We start from the raw sequence: 19,335 nt of genomic DNA on the forward strand, positions 1-19,335 counted from the left end.
AGTGGAAGCTTGCCCTATTTCTATGGTTCATGTGTTCAATTCTCGAACTTTTGAGATACCTGAGCGGGAAAAAAAAAATTAATTAAGTAAACGACGAATCAAACTATTTCCAAAACTAAGCGTGAAAATCTCAGACCTATGCTTTGGAGCTGTTCGCAGTTAGTAACTGCGAACAGCTATTTTGTCCTTTATAGCTGTTTGCAGTTAGTAACTGCGAACAGCTATTTTGTCCTTTATAGCTGTTCGTAGTTACTAACTGCGAACAGCTATTTAAATTTTTTTTTCCTTTATTTTTAAGTTGTTGTTTGTTGTAATTGCACTAGAGACATTAGAATAGGTAATTACAAGTCGATGTATCTTTAAGGCGGCATGATTCATCGCCAAAACTCCGATCATTCATAAGTCAAAGTTTGGAGGCTATGATAAAGTAATTAAACATATATGTACAACAAAATATATACAAATGTTTGAAATATACAACTCAATTAAAATATATATATATATATGTACATAGTCGATCCAAATACACAAAAGCTAAACGTTAACGCTCACGAACCCTCATCTACCTTATCCAACTGAGTTGGTCTCCTTCGCCTCCTACGATAGAAAGAGGCGTTCGCGTGACGCTCTGGCAGTGGAGAGGACTGGTATTTTGATGGCTGTGATGGCCCAGCCTGCGAGGTCCCCTCAGCGTCAACGGGGTATGAATAATCCATCTCCTCCAAATAGTAGTCATAAGCAGGAGATGAGACGTGCGTATGGGCGGTAGTCGGTGAAAGCTGTGCAGCGACTTCCGGTATGAAGTGCTGGAACTGCGAGTCGAAGAGCATGCCATGCGCAATCTCCCTCACCGACTCCTCCTGGCTGTACCGCATCACGCCTGCCGCACCTTGTGCTTACAATTAATATTTAGATAATGTAACATTTTATTATTTAATTGGCAACTTAATTAAATAAATGCAAATGAAGACTTACAAATTGGGTCATCGTAGGCGCAGCAAGTGCGTAATGTGCCGCTTCCAAGATGGCACGTGGTGTCATCCATCGGCGCGTGATGGAGAGGAACCACGGCATATAGTCAGGTGTAGTAGGTGCGCCGACAACATCGATCGGCGCACCTTGTGCCAGCAGCTCAAGTCTATGATCCCAACGACCGATGTGACGCCCGTTGATCTCCATCCAGTTTGCCCCAGCTTAATTTTTTCGCGAAATTAGGTGCAGCTGGGGTTCAGTGTCACAAGGCGGTGGAATGCCCTATACCAACCCATATTGGCGCATTACGCGCTCTGGTAGATGTACTTCGACAATGTCGAAGCATATGAGTGGCACAGAAGCCCTCCACGCCCCAGAATGAATCCCCGAGTGTTCGGGTACAGCTAACGCCCACAGCTAACGATCGCAAATGTAATTAGTATGTAATTAACCAAATGTGGATGAGAATTAAATGTTATTGTTATTATCAGTTTTATGATTAGTGGTCCTGCAATCTCTTTGACGTTCTTATGGGCAACACCACAAAGCCTCCTGTACAAGTATCCTAGGGCTGCGGAGCCCCAGCTATAATCGGCGATGCGCTTCCACGGGTCGTCAAGTAATGTTAAGTATAGGAGCTGTATTTGGTTGCTTGTTTTATCGGCAAACAACACAACGCCTATCAAATATAGTATGTACGCCTTGGCGTACCTCGAAATGGTGCCCTCATCAGCATCTCCGGGGAGTTGCGAGAAGGTCTGAACCAACCATGTGCATCGCAAACCGCTCCCCCTAATCACTTCCGGTGGAGGGTGCTCTCCCAATATGCGATGCACCATGTCACGCCAGCCTGACAGCTAGCGTCCGCCTGTACAAACGGCACGTCCCTCTATGGGAAGCCGCGTTAGCAAGGCTACATCAAGCAATGTGATGGTAGCCTCACCTAGAGGGAGATGAAATGTATGCGTCTCCTGACGCCATCTCTTGAACAGTGCCGTGATAATGGCACGGTCAACTCTGCCGTATGCTACGAGGTGAAAGTCGTATAACCTCGTTAGGTCTAAGTATGGGATGATCCTATCATCGATCACCCATGGAACATAATCTGGATGCCTGGTGCCCAGCGTTTTCGCATCAGACACCTATGAATATTGAAATATAAATAAGTTACTTGTATGTTAGCAATAGTAAAATGTAAATCATAACTATCGTAAACTAACCTGGGCATCCTAAAGAGGAGTACTCCTGTGCTCATGCTGCATGGTTAAGACATTAGGATCTAGGGGTCCTGGAGCTGCTGGATCTATCTGCTCTACATTAACACAAAGAAAATCAACATCAACATCAACTCATGTCCATACAAGTACATTATATTCATTTGATTATAATCTTTTTTGGTCTACAAATTATTCAAATCCATCATGTAGCTAAGTTCATACATATATAATACACATAAAATCCAAATAATAAATCAATTCATAAGTTCACAAATAATATTTCTAATACCAACATCAACATCAACATTTCAAATAATATTCAACTAATACAACAACATTACTTCAAAAACCAACATAAAGCTATAAAAACAATTAGAAATTACCTTCAATGCTTATGGATGATTAAGATTAGTCTTGATTTAACAACTAGAAATCTACATTTGAAAAAATAAATAAATTTGGTTAAAACCCTAAAAACCAAATATACACAAAAAAAACACAAAAAAATTTACCTTTGAGCAAGCTATAGTATCCCACACTAATTTTGAAGTGCCAAATTGAAAGAGGAATGCACGATTTGATGGAATGAATCAATAATGGTTTTAGAGGGAGAATGTCGAGTGAAGTAGGGTTTGAGAAATGAGAATTTGCGAAAAACAGAAACTGATCTCTGATTTTGTACATCAGGTCTGTTCGCAGTTACTAACTGCGAACAGCATATAAGACAAAATAGTTGTTCGCAGTTACTAACTACGAACAGCTAGTTTGTCTTATATGCTGTTCGCAGTTACTAATTGCGAACACCTCCAAAGCACAGCTTTGGAGTTTTCACGCTTACTTTTGGGATTTTTTTAAAACTTGGTTTATTTAATTAATTATTTTTTTTTTGCTCAACAATTTCAAAATTTCTTAATTTTCTACCATAATATTTTGCAAGTTGTGATAGGGTAAAATATAATTTAAATTTGTGCGCATACAACAACATCCTACGGTACTTTATTTGTCCCACTTATTTTGCATTAATTGTCATTTTGGTTTATCTCACTCATTTTGCATCATTTTTATTCTTTTACAATGGTCTATCAAATTTCATCCATATATTTTAACTTTTTCTTAATTTCATCCATACAAATTATTCACTCTTCATTTATTAGTCCCTCCGTCTCTACGAGAATGCACCAAAATCATTTTGGGTGAAATTTAGTGGAACGTAAAATTAGGTTGAAGAATAAGACAAAAAAACAAGTAAATAATTAAAATAAGTAATTAAAATGTAAAAAGACAACAAGCTTGTGGATGAAATTTAAATTAATAAAATAGGACCACTACTAAAAAAGAAAGCGTGCAAAATATGAGGAACAAACTAAAATGAAAAGAGTTGTAAACTAAGACAATTAAAGAGGTTACCAATTTCTTACAATTTTAATAATTCCCCTTTGCTTCAAATTTATTGGGCTAGAGGAGTAAATTTTTCCAGCAAAAACCTATTCGGTTCTATCAATCCAACAAAACCCAAGAACAAATCCTTCTTTCATACGCATAGTCAAGCAGAATAGAACCAAGTATAATAATGAAGCTCAAGCAATTAGAGGGTCTCCTCGGAAATCTTGATCAGTTTACTGCTCCTAAGGTTTAATTTCCTTCGTAGATTATTTGCGTTCTTCCACCAATTTTTTATTTCCACCATTTTTGCTTCAAATATCATCAGATTGTCACTCTTATGTTATTGCAGATTGAACTTGAACAGTACCCAACTGGCCCTCACATTGCTTCTCGCATGCTATTCACTGTAAGGAATAATACTCACTGTGTTGTCTCTCAATATATCGATATTCGATTTAGTTTTCTTATACTTCAGTTATTGTAGTTTTCTTTTTCTTCTTTTCTTTCCCCCCTTTTTTTTTTGTTTTTTTTTTGTTTTTTTTTTGTAAATATGTAAGCTCTTTCCATGTCCAAAAACAAAAAGTCTAAATTTATATAAGTATGATCGTTTCACTGAAATGTTCATTTAAAACGGGGCCAAAGGTTTGCAACTCTTTGGGACTTTGTGTTCAGATTGTAATGAATTGTATTAAAATGACTCGCATCATGTTTGATACCAAGGTAGTAGTCATTTAACAATCTTGGCATAATTTAATGTTTATGATCATTTTACTGTACTATTGACTTGATGGGTTTTTTTTGCGGTAATTTTGTAGGCTGAGAATTCATTTGGGGATGTGAGTGGCAAAGTTGTGGCTGATTTTGGCTGTGGGTGTGGCACATTGGGAATTGCTGCTGCCCTCTTGGGTGCTGAGTTAGTATTCTTTTGCTTTTGCATATGAGTATGCATGTTTTCATTGAAGTTTTTATTGAAATTGGTTTGTTTTAATATCTGGAGCTTATATTGTACAGTTGTACTATTGAAATTTTGAGTTGTTATTGTTTGTTCTGTTACTATCCTTGCTTGTGTTGAATTTGATTTCTGTTAACAGTCATGTTGTAGGTTTTGATGTGGATGCCGATTCGCTTGAGATTGCATATTTGAATGCAGAAGAGCTTGAGGTATTGTGTGTTTTCTCTATACTCTATCCATTGTCTTTTGACTTTAGGTCTTTAATTTTCATTGATGGAACTTTTAGATTTTGACATTGTTGAGTTTTGTTGGCATTGATTTGTAATGAAACATTTGCTGATAACTTTAGAATACGAATTCTGGTTTGTAGTGCTAGATTATGGAATGGTCACATGATGAGTTAGATGGGCTTTATTGGATTTTGAATCAGGATTTTCTCCTACTTAGATGAGCTGAGTTAGAGCTATCAGTACTTAGTGACAATTTGAAGATTGTTCATTTAACTTAGTTGACTTAGATTAAACATGAAGCTTTTGGGGCGGCCCAAATAAGGCAAAGGATTATTTATGCTCACCTACTGAAGAATTATCGCTTGTGAATACAAATACATTACTAAATCTATAGGATCCTCTAAGTGCAACAAACAGTAGGTTCTGAAGTATGATTACTTATCGTGGTAAACTGTTTTCTTTTTTGAGGAGATGTTATTCGCTTATGGGTTTACAAGGGAATTGCTGTTTTGGAAGCAAAGACTTGGTTTATAATTTGTTTTAGCTACTGAAAATTTTTTCGTCCTCATTGGCTTATGTCAAATCATGCGCAAAGCTCTTTTTCATAAGAGTTGATTTGTTTTCAAATTGAGAAAGTGAGCAAACACCTTCACACTTGCAATATTGGCAGTTTTTTCCCTTTAATTCTACGGAGGGGTTAGGATATTATCCATTTTTCTAAATTGGAAAGAGCGCATGGATAAAGGAGCATACACTTGCGTATTCTATAACCCCGGGAGGATATGTTTGAAAGCAGAGGATCTGTTCAAGCTAGAGTTATAGGTGTATATAGGAATCAGACTACTGAAAGTAACCTTATTGCGGTGGAGACTTCTAGTCATGTGCAAACCCGTCATTATCATGGGAAAGACGTCTAGAATGCTTGCTTCCTTGGCTTCCAATTTTTCTTAATCTAGAATGTACAACTAATACTTTATTTATGCAACTTTAAGAACCATCACTAACTCTTCACTAAGCAACTTGGAGATACCATATTAAAAAAGTTAAAGGTTGTCTCATTTCGGGTAGACTTTTAGTTGGATCTGACTGTTTTGTACCTTGCTCATGAAATACAATATTATGACATTATTGTTGAACTTGATTCCCTTACCTTCTAAATGGAAAATATATAGGGGTTGAAAATGTGCTGTTGGAGTACTTTAAACAATCAACAAGAAAGTGACCTTGATGCCTTTGCCTTTGTTCACTTGGTTGTAGACTTATAGCTTTTGCTCTAGCTTTTAGATTTTAAACTGAGATTTATTTTCACTTGAAAACTGAAGGAAATGATAGTTAGGGTGAGGGAATATAAATATTAAGCACTTAAACAAAATAGATGTAAATCAACTTTGTTAATAATTTTATTTCAATCTACTGATGACATGACCATATGTTTGGTTTTATTTAAATGCAGCTGGATGTAAATTTTGTCCAATGTGACATCCGAAATTTTGAATTTAGAGGTAATGTGTCCCTAACCCCTCCCCTTTATCAAATCGTTCTCAAATATTATGGTTATTTTTGTGTACTACAAATAGTTTCGAGATATTTGACATATTAAATGTTTGTCGATGTTCATTAATTGTGTGAGGTGGATTTAGTAGTGGTTAGGGTGCTACAACGTAGATGAATGGCCAAGATGTCTTTTGTAATTGAAGGCACTTTTGATTTTTAGAATAGTTATTTAAAAATAAAATCATTGAATTTTTTTGTAGTAGTGTAGCATGATTACATAATTACATCTCGTACAAAAGTAAAAGATCAATATTTAAAATGTAAAATATTATTTTGGAATAATGCTTTGAAGCGTGGAGAGTACAATTTGATGGTTAAATGGAGTTCTACGATAAACATCAAATAAAGAAAGGGACCATGGTTGCACCAAGGTCAAACACAACATTATGCCTTGCACTTTAGTATCCGATGATAACTTGAATTGTTAGGCCCAAAAATCTACATTAAAGACTTCAGAAAAATAAAGTGAAGGCTCAATCTGCATTAGAACCATTGTCAAACACAATATGATCGTGTTGAGTTGTGCTCTAATTACAAACGAGTTGCACTTGAAAGACTAAACACACTTTAGTATCCGATGATGACTTGAATCGTCAAGCCCAAAAAACTACTTTAGAGACTTTAGAAAAATAAAGTGAAGCCTCAATCTGCATTAGAACCATTGTCAAACACAATATGATCGTGTTGAGTTGTGTTCTAATTACATACGAGTTGCACTTGAAAGACTAAACACACTCAGATCATGGTCAAACACAGCTAGTTTGCATTTGGACCATGGCTAAACGTGGTTAGCCTATGCTTGTCCATAGTGCATACACAAATTGAGTGTTTCATGACTTCATTTATTTTAACATAAAACAGAGCTACTCCATTGGGTAGAGTGTTGATAGGTAGCTAGTTAGGAAAAGGAAAATGAATAGGGTGGTGTGGTGTTTCGTTGCCGTCTTAGTGTTGGTAGTGGCCTCATGGTGATTTATTTTTGTTGAGCTTCACATGTTCTGAAGGGTTATTTGTTGGGTCTCATACTGCTCCTCATATACAATTTACATACAACAGGAGAGAAAGGGCACGTAAGGATTGAAGGAGCTCTTTGTTTGTCGGTTATTTTCTTAGTTGGTTAAAAGGAAAGTTTGTTATGCAATTCCAATGCTGTATAGGGTGTCAGTTTGTTATGAAACTTCAATTTTGTTATGAGGTATTAATATATCAAAATTAGATTCTCTTTTACAGGATATAAGGAGGGGTGAAGGGTCTGCTGGAAATCATGAAAATTATATTGGCCGAGTGTTTTACACTGAAGTATTAAGCCACTCGAAGTGCTCTAATATCTGTGTATTATCGCATATGTAATGAATGCAATAACGTTCCGTAGGTCTTTATTTTCTTCGTATTTCACTCTCCACCTATTTCTTTCAAAAAAATCTGTTGTTTACTGCTCTTACTTTTGTGTTCAAGGTATAAAACACGGAGTAAGTTAGTACTCATACTTTGGTGAATTCTTTTGGTGGGGAATTCGAGATGCCTAAGAGGATAACTCTTTTGGTGAACAATTTGCTAGCCGTGAAAATACTAATTGGAGCCATAGAAGGCTGGGTAAAAGAATCTGGATTCATGGATCATAAAGGCAAAATGTTTCTTCACTTTCAATCAATTGTTGAAGGAAGAGAAACTGGAAGCAACGATAGTAGGGTTGGATGGGGACGCCTTGTTGTGGTACCATTAGGAGCATGGGAGGCATTGTATTGCAAGGTGGACGAAGACGAAAGATCAATTGTCACTTAAGAAAGTGGAATAATATAGGAGGCATTTTTTGCTGATGACTACACCATTGAATGGATCAAAGCGGGAATTTTATGGATCGCTTTCATAAGAAGGTTCGATAAAAGAGTAAGATGTGACTTCAGGGTTCTTGGTCCTACTAACCTGGAGCAAGCTATGGATTAGATGGTTAAAATTGACGACACCGTCAATAGTTAATTTAGGTCTAAAGCTTACTGGAACAAGGATTTTGAGTATAGCCCACAAAATTGCACCATATTGTTTGAATCCGAACCATAAAAAACCAAAACACACAATAGTCCCCAAATTATCCTTTAAATCCACAAATCACCTCCATTCCAAACACAACTCTAAACCAACCCAAAAAAACCCAAATATCCGAAGACTAACTAATCTAGAGTTTCAAGAAAAAAGAGAGAAAGTGCTTTGTTTGTATGATGAGAAATGGAACTTGGGCCATGTTTGCAGAAATAGAAACTCAACCTGCTGATTTGTCATGATGAGGAGTTTCATGTCGAAGATGTTTTTGAAGATGAATCTTGGAAGAGGAAAATTTCGTGGTCCAGGTAAGTATTTCCTTAAATTCCTTGATTGGGTTGGACAATCATAGTATGATGAAGATTTGAGGAAAAATTGCTGATAGAGAAGTGGTAGTGATGATGGTCAATGGGTAACTTATAATTCATCTCACATTCGTTGTTGAAGGAGCTAGATTTGAAGGTGGAGGAGACGAGTGCATTTGGTGTAACATTGTTCATGAAAAGGCTACTAGGGGGCAAGGGAAATGTAAGAATGTGATGTTGGATTTAGGGTCTTTAATTGTTATCGATTTTTTTTTTCGTTTGAACTAGGGTGTTCAAAGCTTATCTTTGGCATGCAATGGTTAGAGAAGCTGGGGATGTGGTTACAAATTGGAAATTATAGCTTATTCAATTCTATTTTGGGTACAAAAATGTAGAATTGAAGGGAGATTCATCGTTAGAACTTTCCAAAGTCACTATAAAGTGATGTTAGGAAAATTTTAGTGAAGTTAAATTTTATGGAGGCTGTGAAGGAGAAGTTAACCATTCCTACAGAAATTCCGATATTCTTAGCTGGAGTTTTGCAGAAATATTTAGGGGTCTTTTAAGAACCTGAAGGATTACCGCCTTATAGTGGTCATGAACATCGCATAGTACTCAAAGAAGGTGCTAACCCTGTAAATGTTCGTCCCTATCGATATCCACCAGTCCAAAAGTAGGAAATTAAACTTTTACTCAAGGATATGTTGAAGGCAGAAATCATTAAGCCCTCCATAAGCCTTTTTCCGGCTCGATTTTGTTGATTCAGAAAAAAGATGGATCCTAAAGGTTTTTGTAACACCCGGTTTATCTGATCGTTGGTCACTACCCATGGAGACTGTAGGCTGGCCCCACAGACCAACACAAGTCTTTTTTACGCATTTTGGCTTCACTCATGCGTACCTAGGAAAACATCCCAAGAGGTCACCTATTCTAAAATTGCTCCCTACCAAGCACGCTTAACTGTAGAATTTTTAGCAAATGGGCTCCTTTGAAAAGAAGATGCATCTTGTTGATATGGGTACTCTATCAATTCCTTTAAAGCTCAATTCGGGGTATTACATTCACCTTCTCTTAAGAATGCAACGACCCCGTTGCACCTTAGTTTCAGGATCTTTTCCTTCACTAGGTGCATTGAACACACGATTAGTCATTGTCGCAAGGTTGCTCTGATACCAATGGTAACACCTCGGCCCATCGGAGCGCTGGTGACTACCCAGGGATACTGTAGACTGGCCCCACAAACCAACACAAGTTTTTTCAGCGCACTTTGGCTTCATTCGTGCGCACCTAGGAAAACTTCCCAAGATGTCATCCATCCTAAAATAGCTCCCTACCAAATACGCTTAACTATAAAGTTCTTAGCAAGTGGGCTTCCTTGAAAAGAAGATGCACCTTGTTCATATGGGTAGTATAGCAATCCATTAAAAGCCCAATTCAGGGTATCACAGTTTTGTGTCAATTATTAAGCTTTAAATAAGGAGAAACTCCAGATAAATATCTTGTTCTGGTGGTTGATGAGCTCTTAGATTTATACATGGCACCATTATTTTTTTCCAAGCATGACTTGAAGTCGGGTTACCACCAAATTCGAGTTTGTCCGGATGATACTCACAAAACAGTCTTCCGTACTCATAAGGGGCACAATGATTTTCTAGTTATGCCTTTTGACTTAATGAACGCACCAACTACATTTCAATCGTTAATGAATGATATCTTCATTCCCTTTTTGAGGAGGTTTATTTTAGTCTTTTTTGATGATATCTTAATTTACAGTAAGTCGTAGGAAGAGCACGAACGGCTTATTTGGTAAGTAAGAAACGGCTTATTTGGGCAATGTGGTGTCGGTTAATGGAGTGGTAGTCATGAGAAAATTCAAGCCATGCTTAAATCATGGTGTAAAAACGCGGTCGCGGTCACGGTCACGTTAACTGTTCGCGGTAACAGAAAAAATGCGGTTATCACGAAACGGATCGTGGTAGAATAAATTTTAAATGATTATTTTACTTACATTTATTAAAAATTTATATATTAATATAATTAATACAAATACCATTTTTTTTTATACAAATACAATTTTTACAGTTACAATAATAGATGTTTTTAGACGTTAAAGGTCTTGTACAATGAGTATAGCTTAGTAACAAATTTTTATTTATGGTCCAACGCAATCCAACTTACTAGAATACATATTTTAAATTTTTTTAAAAAAAAACCTTTTGCACAAATCTTTTTAAAGCCACATCGGTACATAGAAACAAGGCACATTAATTTGTACTTCATGTAGGAGTACAGTTGTACAATGCATAGGTAAATGTAAAAGTCACAATAACACCTCCTTCATTCTCTTTATTTAAATAAAGATCTATGATATCTCAATAAAATACTTACTGAGCAACTACTCTTCTTCAACTCTTTCGAAGTATTGAAATAAAGATCTGTGACATCTCAATAAACATACAAAAACAAACCTCATGAATGTATATCATAAATTTTTTACATTTGCTTAATGTGATGTTCAAGGGGTGGTTGAGGAATTCAGTTTTGTAGTAGTGTAGTACAACAAGCTCCTGCAACATAACCTCTTTAAGGGGCTTTTGGGTGAGAGTTCAGTAATTTTGAATTTCTGGAATATGAACTGTTAGACAAATTTCAAATGAAAGTTGGATTTCAATTTCTGAAACCTTATAAATGATTTCTTGCAGAGAAAATCATTGATACAATTGTGATGAATCCTCCTTTTGGAACCCGCAAGAAGGGGGCTGACATGGATTTTCTATCTGTAGCTTTGAAGGTACAAAGTCGAAGCTCCCAAAATATCTGCTCTGCTGTTTACATCATAGCATTATCCTCTTTTGTAAAATTTAACTGCTAATTTATAGTTTTTTGAACCTATCAGGTTGCTTCTCAAGCGGTATATTCTCTGCATAAGACGACAACGAGAGATGTAAGCTTTCTTCAATGACACTGCAATCTATTTAATTTTTTAAAAATCAAATCTTCTGAAACAACATTAGAATATTCTCAAACAGTATATCATTGGAATTGGGTTCATTGGTAGTTAGGTACTTCTTGAGGGGTTAGATAGTTAAGGGGCATTCTAACTCTCTCCATTACTTCATAGATTTCTTCATCATTGGTTTGCTTATGTAACTTTCATGTTAATACCCTTCAACTTTTTGGAAGTGTCTAAAACTTTTACAAATCTTGATTCATTTTTCTTACAACTATTAATGGCGTCTCATCTTATATCGCTTATCTGCTTTTCTCTTTCCGTCACTTGAGGGATTTTGATATCCCAAGACAAATTATCAATTTATCCATTGTGTTTTCAGTTGGTATACAGTACTATCATCCTGTATGCAAAATGAAATAAAGAGTCAGCGTCAGTTTTGGCAGCTTTGTTCGCGAAAACTGCAGTGATATGTCCAATTTATCATAATGAGCAATGGCAACAGATTCGATCCAAAGTCATAAATTTTCCAAATGACCCGTTTCCTCTTGTAGCCTCCCCTTGATTGTTAGGAACATATGAAGAAGGTTTTTGCATTGACTCCTCTCCTAGATGTGTCTTGAACTGAAGTTGATAGTAATGACTGTTTGCCAACTCTTATTTAAATGCAATTGAATCTGATTTTTGGTGAATTTTTTAGAATTTCTGCCATGTAAATCACATGATAGATTCCAATTTTTTTTTCAGAGGGCTTATGTAATGATGTAGTATTAGGCGACCTCTATCTTTTAGAATTAAAGGCTTTGACATTCTTGTTGACTTATTTTCTATTTGGACATGTTATTGTCAGCATATCAGAAGGGCAGCCATGAGAGACTATAATGCTAAAAGTGCGGAGGTTTTGTGTGAGGTTATTACTGCTAACTTTTGCTAGATGGAGAAGTTTACAGGTTTACAGACTTCTGTAGGATATTTATTTCAGTTCTTGTTATCTGCAGCTCCGATATGACGTCCCACAACTGTACAAGTTTCATAAGAAAAAGGAGGTTGATATCGCAGTGGACCTTTGGCGATTTGTTCCCATTGATGCCGCTTAAAATGATGTTCGATTTGCTGGTGGGTACATTTTATTCGTCAAACTGTAAGTGTAATTTGTTAGCATGTAAAGGTAGGAATTGCCATTCGAAATGTTAAGACAAACGACCAAGATTTTTGCTAATTTAAGGGCTAATGAATGAAAATTGAATAGCTTTCTTATTTTGTTAAATTAAGGGCTGTTTTACTATCTTGATTCTTGCTAAATTTTATTGACTTTATATAGTAATTCTGAAGTCAAAGAGTTTTAATAGCAATATCTTATCAGTACCTGTTTTAAGCCAACTCTCGTCTCCAAAACCTCTCTCCTTCCAACATACTTTCTCAATACAGACCATGTTAAGTGCAATTGTGATAGGAAGTGTTTGCCATTTTGTGCTTTGTTTGAAAATTCATGCGAATTTACTCATTTTTGGTTATCTATGTGTGATTTTGAGTGGTTTTGATCACTTACAGCTAGGGTGTTCATTAGCGGGTACCCGGTTAGTCGGGTTTCTTTTTTAACGGCCCGTGTCCTGGCCCAATTAATACGGGTATCTGGATTTGGGGTACCCGAAAAAGTCGGGTCGGGACATCGGGTACCCGAGTTTAGTTTTGAGTTTTTTGGGCTGAACTTATTATTAATTATGTGATAGTTTTTAAATACAATTTGAGCAGAATTTTGACAGAATAATTTAGAGAATACAACATCTCATATTAATGAGATTACAGCATCAGTAAAAGCATCAAGACTTATCCATGAACACAATTGATGTTCTACCCTCAGTATCAATGTATTATCTTCCGCAAGATTCAATTTGGAAGAAAATGTTCAATGTAGTGCATCAAGAAACTCTGATAGAACAAACAAATTCAAACCAAAACAAGCCAAGTCTTCATCTAAAATGAAACTAAATTACAAAAAGAATTGAACAAAACTAAGAAATCTTCATAAAAAAACTAACAAAATAAAGAACCGAAATAAAAAAACAAAATCACGAATTGAAATCAAGAACTGACCAAAACTGAAATTAAGAACGTAAAACAAAATCAAAAAACAAGATGAACATAGCTGAGGGATGAGACGAAGATGGAGCGAAGGGCGGAAGCCGCCGACAAAGAGATGGAAGATGAAGAGAAGAGAACGAAATCAAAATCAGCAAAGCATAGTGATTAGTGAATAAGGAAGAAAAAGGAAGATGAAGATGAAAACAGTGCCTCTAAGTCTAAGTAACCCTAAGGAAGGAAGAGCAGTTTGAAATTTGAGAGTGAAAAAGCAAGAGAGATGGCGCCTTAAACTTTGAAAGACAAAACCCTAAAAAATATGCATTTACTAAACGGGTCACTCACCAGGTACCCGGTTTATTTTGAAATCGGCTTATGACTCAACCCGGGAGTTTCAGTTTTTTTTCGAAATTTGACCCGCCATTTATATTGCGGGTTAGCGGGTCATCGGGTTGGGTTTTTTTAACACCCCTACATACAGCTAGTCTCTTGAGAAACTCTCTTTGAGAGATGTATCTCATACCCAGCCTATCAAAGATTAATGCATACTTATCATATTCTTAATGCCTACTTACATTATCTTTAAAGTTACTTATTGTATGCTTAATGCCTACTTTTAGTATCTTAAATGTCTACTTATATTATTTTTAATGCCTACATACAATATTTTATTAAATATATAATGAATTAGTCTAATTAGACATAGTCTTTCAAAGAGACCGTCTCTCACAAGAATTTGTATTTGTATAATTATTATGGTTTTGAATTTAAATGATGATTGAATTTAGTAGAATAATTTTGGCTAGATACTATGTTCTTCTGATCAATATTACAAAATGAAATTTCACAATGCTTGCACATATGCTTATAAAATTACTTGCACTATTCTATTTTTATAAGTGGACATTTTACATAAATGATTAGCTTAGTGAATATTGGATACTTTTCCCATCACATTCTTGCTGCTTTTATAGATGTTCATAAGCTACCTACTATAACAATAATCTACCCCATGAAACATTGGTACCATCACACCAAGCATAATGAGGCAAATGTAGCAATTTCTATTTATGCAAATTACATACACTTTAATGTTTATTATTCCGCTTGAAATTTTAATTTAAAAAGTATTTCTAACAAACACGCCGCACCACTAGTAACATAAAATACATTTCAAACAATCAAAATAGTCTATTTAAACATTTTAAATCAACTAATCTCTTGAGAGTCCGTCTTTATGAGAGACGTATTTTAAATCCAACTCATTAAAAATTAAAGTCTACTTATTATATTCTTAATGTCTACTCTCATTATCCTTAATGCTTACTTTTTGTATCCTTAATGCCTACTTTCAATGTCTTAAATATTTACTTACATTATTCTTAATGCTTACTTACAATATTTTACAAAATATATAATCTGCCTGTCCAATTAGAAATGGTCTCTCAAAGAGACCATCTTTAACCAAAATTTGTGTTTTTCAATTATATTTGCCTGTCAAAATAATTGATCAAAATTTGCCTAGAGTTGTTCTATCTTTTTAAGTACTATTCGTTATAACACGTGATTAAATTCATGGTTATAAAAATAAATAGTTTTAAATTGATAAAATAATAGGATAATTATTTTTATTTTTACTTTATTAGTCTTTCTTTATGCTGATTAGTATATTTGACAAAAAAAAAATTTATATGCATTAAAAATAAGAAAATTTCACATGGTATAATCTACTTTTCATGAAACGCTAGTGGTAGCACTTTTATAAGATTTTTCCACATGGTAGCATTCAGTTTATGCACTATCTAACTGCCGTAGCATTTTCCGTTAAATTCTTGTTAATTTCTGTTTAATTCATCATTTTGTAGGATTTTTCTACATGGTAGCATCCATTTTTGCTCTCAATTGTTTAATTCATCATTTTATCTTTTAATTCACTGATTAATTTATCAACGCCCTTAAATGTTGTAACAATTAAGTAAATATTTATTAGTGCTTGGAATGCACCTTTTGAACTTATGAAATACATCTTTTGAGCTTATTAAATACTTTTTGAATTATTTATTAGAAATGTTGTAACAATTAAGTAAATATTTATTAGTGCTTGGAATGCACCTTTTGAACTTATGAAATACATCTTTTGAGCTTATTAAATACTTTTTGAATTATTTATTAGTATTTGTAATGCGCCTTTTAAACTTTATAAAGCCATTAATTTGAATGAAAATAAAATTTTTGCAACATTTAAAGGCGTTGATAAATTAATCGGCGAATTAAACATTTGAGAGCAAAAACTGGATGCTACCATGTGGAAAAATCTTACAAAATGATAAATTAAATAGAAATTAATAAGAATTTAATAGAAAATGCTACGGCAATTAGATAGTGTATAAACTGGATGCTACTATGTGAAAAAATCTTACAAAAATACTATCACTATCGTTTTATGAAAACTGAGCACTACCATGTAGAATTTCTCTTAAAAATATAAATAAGATTTAGCACATAATCCACATGCATTTTAAATTTGTTGATGTTAGTATTTAATTATATTTTGTTGTCCTACAAAGTTTAAACAATTTTTAAGTGTCTATTATATATGAAAGATTCTTCTACTTGCTTACTTCCTTGTATAACTTTCTCATCTATCTTGTGAGTGACCTTCCACCGTCAAGATAAAGAAAAATTTATTATTAATTATTTTTAATAAGTAAATATATAAATTGAAAATTATTTATATATATTTATCATTTTATTTAATAAAACATTGAAGGCTGTAATAGTTGCTTTGAAATCTTCTGTCGATAGTTGTCAATACATGAATGGTGATGATTGTAGCCCATAATAAAAATGTCCACATCGTCAAATGTGGACCTTGGACCGTGCTGATTGTTTAAGTTGAGTTGTTAACATGCTACATTATTGAGTTTAAATATGCAACAAGTCTTAGTATGAGAATTTTGAAACGAGTCAATATAATCAGTTTGTATCTCTAATTAATTACTTTATCATTGTAAATTATAATTTTAACACTTTAAAAGGTACTTTAAACCAATAAAAATGATTACTTTAAAATTATAAATTATTACTAAAATGTTATGTATGGTTGGTACTTTAAGATTATAAGTGATCACTTTAAAATATAAATAATGATGATGGATTCATCTGCCACCAGGAGGAAAGGTAGCAGAGACATCAGAAGATGGGAAATAACATCAGGACAATTGGACAATGACAGACAACAACAATTAAAATATATGACAAGAACTACGTGAGATTTGATTCGTTCATAATATTTAGGCAGCTAAATATTCATTCGACATGCTAGATTCAAGTTCTCTTTCTCTCGCTTTTTTAGTTAAGTGTCTTTATTAATACATTGATATTTATTTATTAAGTATATTATGTTTTTTTTTATAGTAAATCTTTTAATGACAATAGACATGCAATGAATTTTGATAATACTCAACAAAAAAATCACCTTGAACCGTTGTCCAACAAGTCCAACTGGGAGTTAAACCACCCTAAATCGCCTCCTAAATCGTGTAAACTAAAACCAAAACTAAGGCTTTGTGGTTGGAATCAGATTCCATTTTGATGGAACCCAATCAAAAAATGGCCCAAGTTAGACTGTGGCCGTCACCAATGACACATAATATGTTGTAAAAAATTTTAGTGTCATTGAATAATACATTAATACGCGGAAGTTTATTTTACGTTAGTCCTTTTTTGTCAATGAAGTTTCCATATTACGTAATTAAGCATCATTTTTTTTTTGTTGAATACTCCCAATTCCCATGTTCAATTAAACAGATAATTTCAAATCTTTTTTAATATAGCATCTACATATCCATCTATATCTATATATCTATATAATATACTAATGAAGAAACAATTAGGATATATGTTAACTTTATGATAAAAGTTTTTCCACTCTTTTCATATTCTAATTAGGGAAATATTTTTTAGCATATTATGTAAATTTTTTTGATTTGATTTGTTTAATTGATTAGTTACAAATAAATTTAAAAAAAATTACCTAAAATAATTCAATTTTTTATTGGTTTTCCCACAATAATCCAAACATTTGATTAAGCACGAATAATCTCAATTTTAGGGTTACTTAAGAACATTTTTACCCAAATAATGCCGATTTTCGCAGGTTAACTGCTAAAAAAAGAAGAGAAACAAAATCAAAAATCAAAAATATTAAAAATTAAAATTTTAAATCAAAAATAAACTTACATGATTGAACTTTTTAAATTTTTTAAATTTCATGTTTTGTATAATTTAATTTTATATTTACTTTTTATTTTTTTATGCAAAATGACTTGTGGTATGTGTAAGAGGTTTACCTTAGTGCATTCTTAGCAATAATCCCTTATAGTTGGAATTATTCATATTTAATCAAAAGTTGGAATTATTGTTGAGAAATTAGTAAAAAGGTTTGATTATTCTAGATAATTTTTCATAGATTTTAAAACTTTAATATCTTATTTACTAATTTTTTTTACCATATATAGTCAATAAAGACATGTAGTTTCTTTTAATTACAATGGATAATTATCGAATTTTTCATACATAATCTTATATATTACTGACATGACTATACTTAAAAAACTATACAAATTGAATAAACTACACATTAATTATTTGAATAAATAGTGAGGATAAGATATTGGTGAAACAAATTTAATATGATAATTCTGGCACCCATATTGACAAGTTTATAATACATAAATAAATAAATTAGATTATATGTTATTATTACAGTAAAAACGATATGTTGTTTAGGTTAAAAACTTATTTGAAGGTTTTACAAAGTCATTCTACATTAAAATTATTTAATATATTATTTTTATGTGTTGAAAAGTCTATTCTTTTCATATAATTATTTACAATCTATATTGTTTAGTGCATGATATTATGATTATGTTTTATATATATTAGTAAATAAATCTCAAGCTAATATTAATTTGAGTCTTATTAATACTTTTACAGTTTCAAAAATAAATCAAATTATAGTTTCAATATGATTCAAAAGTTATAAATTAATTTAATTACATATATATGATTAGTAATTTTTTAAAATAATTCATAAATCGTGCGTAGCACGGGAATCTATCTATCTGGTACTTCATATACTCAAGTCATTAATTTAACTATTTAGGTAACAAATCAACATTATTTAGGCAACACTGTTCTTCATTAGTATATTATATATTAAAGTCTTATTAATACTTTTACAGTTTAAAAAGTAATGTAGCAGTATTTCCTAATTAATAAAGTTTCTTCATTTTTAATTTCTAAAATATTTAATCAAAAAAAAATACATGATAATCATAAATTATTTTGAGAATGACAAAAAATCATTATGATAAAATTGTTAGAAGATAACCTAGATTTGCCTTAAAAAGTATAAGAACTTTAATTAATACTTATATTAACGACTAGATTTTTTTCATTAAAAGCACTATATATTCTAAAATTGCTTATCTATTTTATAAAAAATAGAATAATTTACGAATTACAACCTTCAACTTTAGGGCTTTTGCGAATTATAACCTCAAATTTTATTTTTTCGAATTACAGCAACTAAACTATCAAAAAGCTTACACCATTCAAGGAAAGTGACCATTGACCAACCCTTATGATCTTT

General features: G+C 33.2%; 1 protein-coding gene across 2 annotated transcripts; it reads left to right on the forward strand.

Moving 5' to 3' along the window:
• The first annotated feature begins 3,636 nt into the window (after nucleotides 1–3,636).
• Nucleotides 3,637–14,183, forward strand: LOC130815214 (uncharacterized). Of its 2 annotated transcripts, XM_057681601.1 has the most exons (9): nucleotides 3,637–3,819; nucleotides 3,922–3,978; nucleotides 4,388–4,485; nucleotides 4,664–4,733; nucleotides 6,208–6,256; nucleotides 11,353–11,441; nucleotides 11,547–11,594; nucleotides 12,451–12,510; nucleotides 12,599–14,090. In XM_057681601.1, the coding sequence occupies exons 1-9, from the start codon at nucleotides 3,760–3,762 to the stop codon at nucleotides 12,695–12,697; spliced, it is 630 nt and encodes a 209-aa protein (XP_057537584.1). In that variant the 5' UTR covers nucleotides 3,637–3,759; the 3' UTR covers nucleotides 12,698–14,090. The 2 variants fall into 2 exon arrangements, with proteins under 2 accessions (XP_057537584.1, XP_057537585.1); XM_057681602.1 differs by lacking the exon at nucleotides 12,451–12,510 and having other exon boundaries at nucleotides 3,639–3,819; nucleotides 12,599–14,183.
• Nucleotides 14,184–19,335: the final 5,152 nt, after the last annotated feature.

Source organism: Amaranthus tricolor, chromosome 6, assembly GCF_026212465.1.
Source record: "Amaranthus tricolor cultivar Red isolate AtriRed21 chromosome 6, ASM2621246v1, whole genome shotgun sequence".
Taxonomy (NCBI): domain Eukaryota; kingdom Viridiplantae; phylum Streptophyta; class Magnoliopsida; order Caryophyllales; family Amaranthaceae; genus Amaranthus; species Amaranthus tricolor.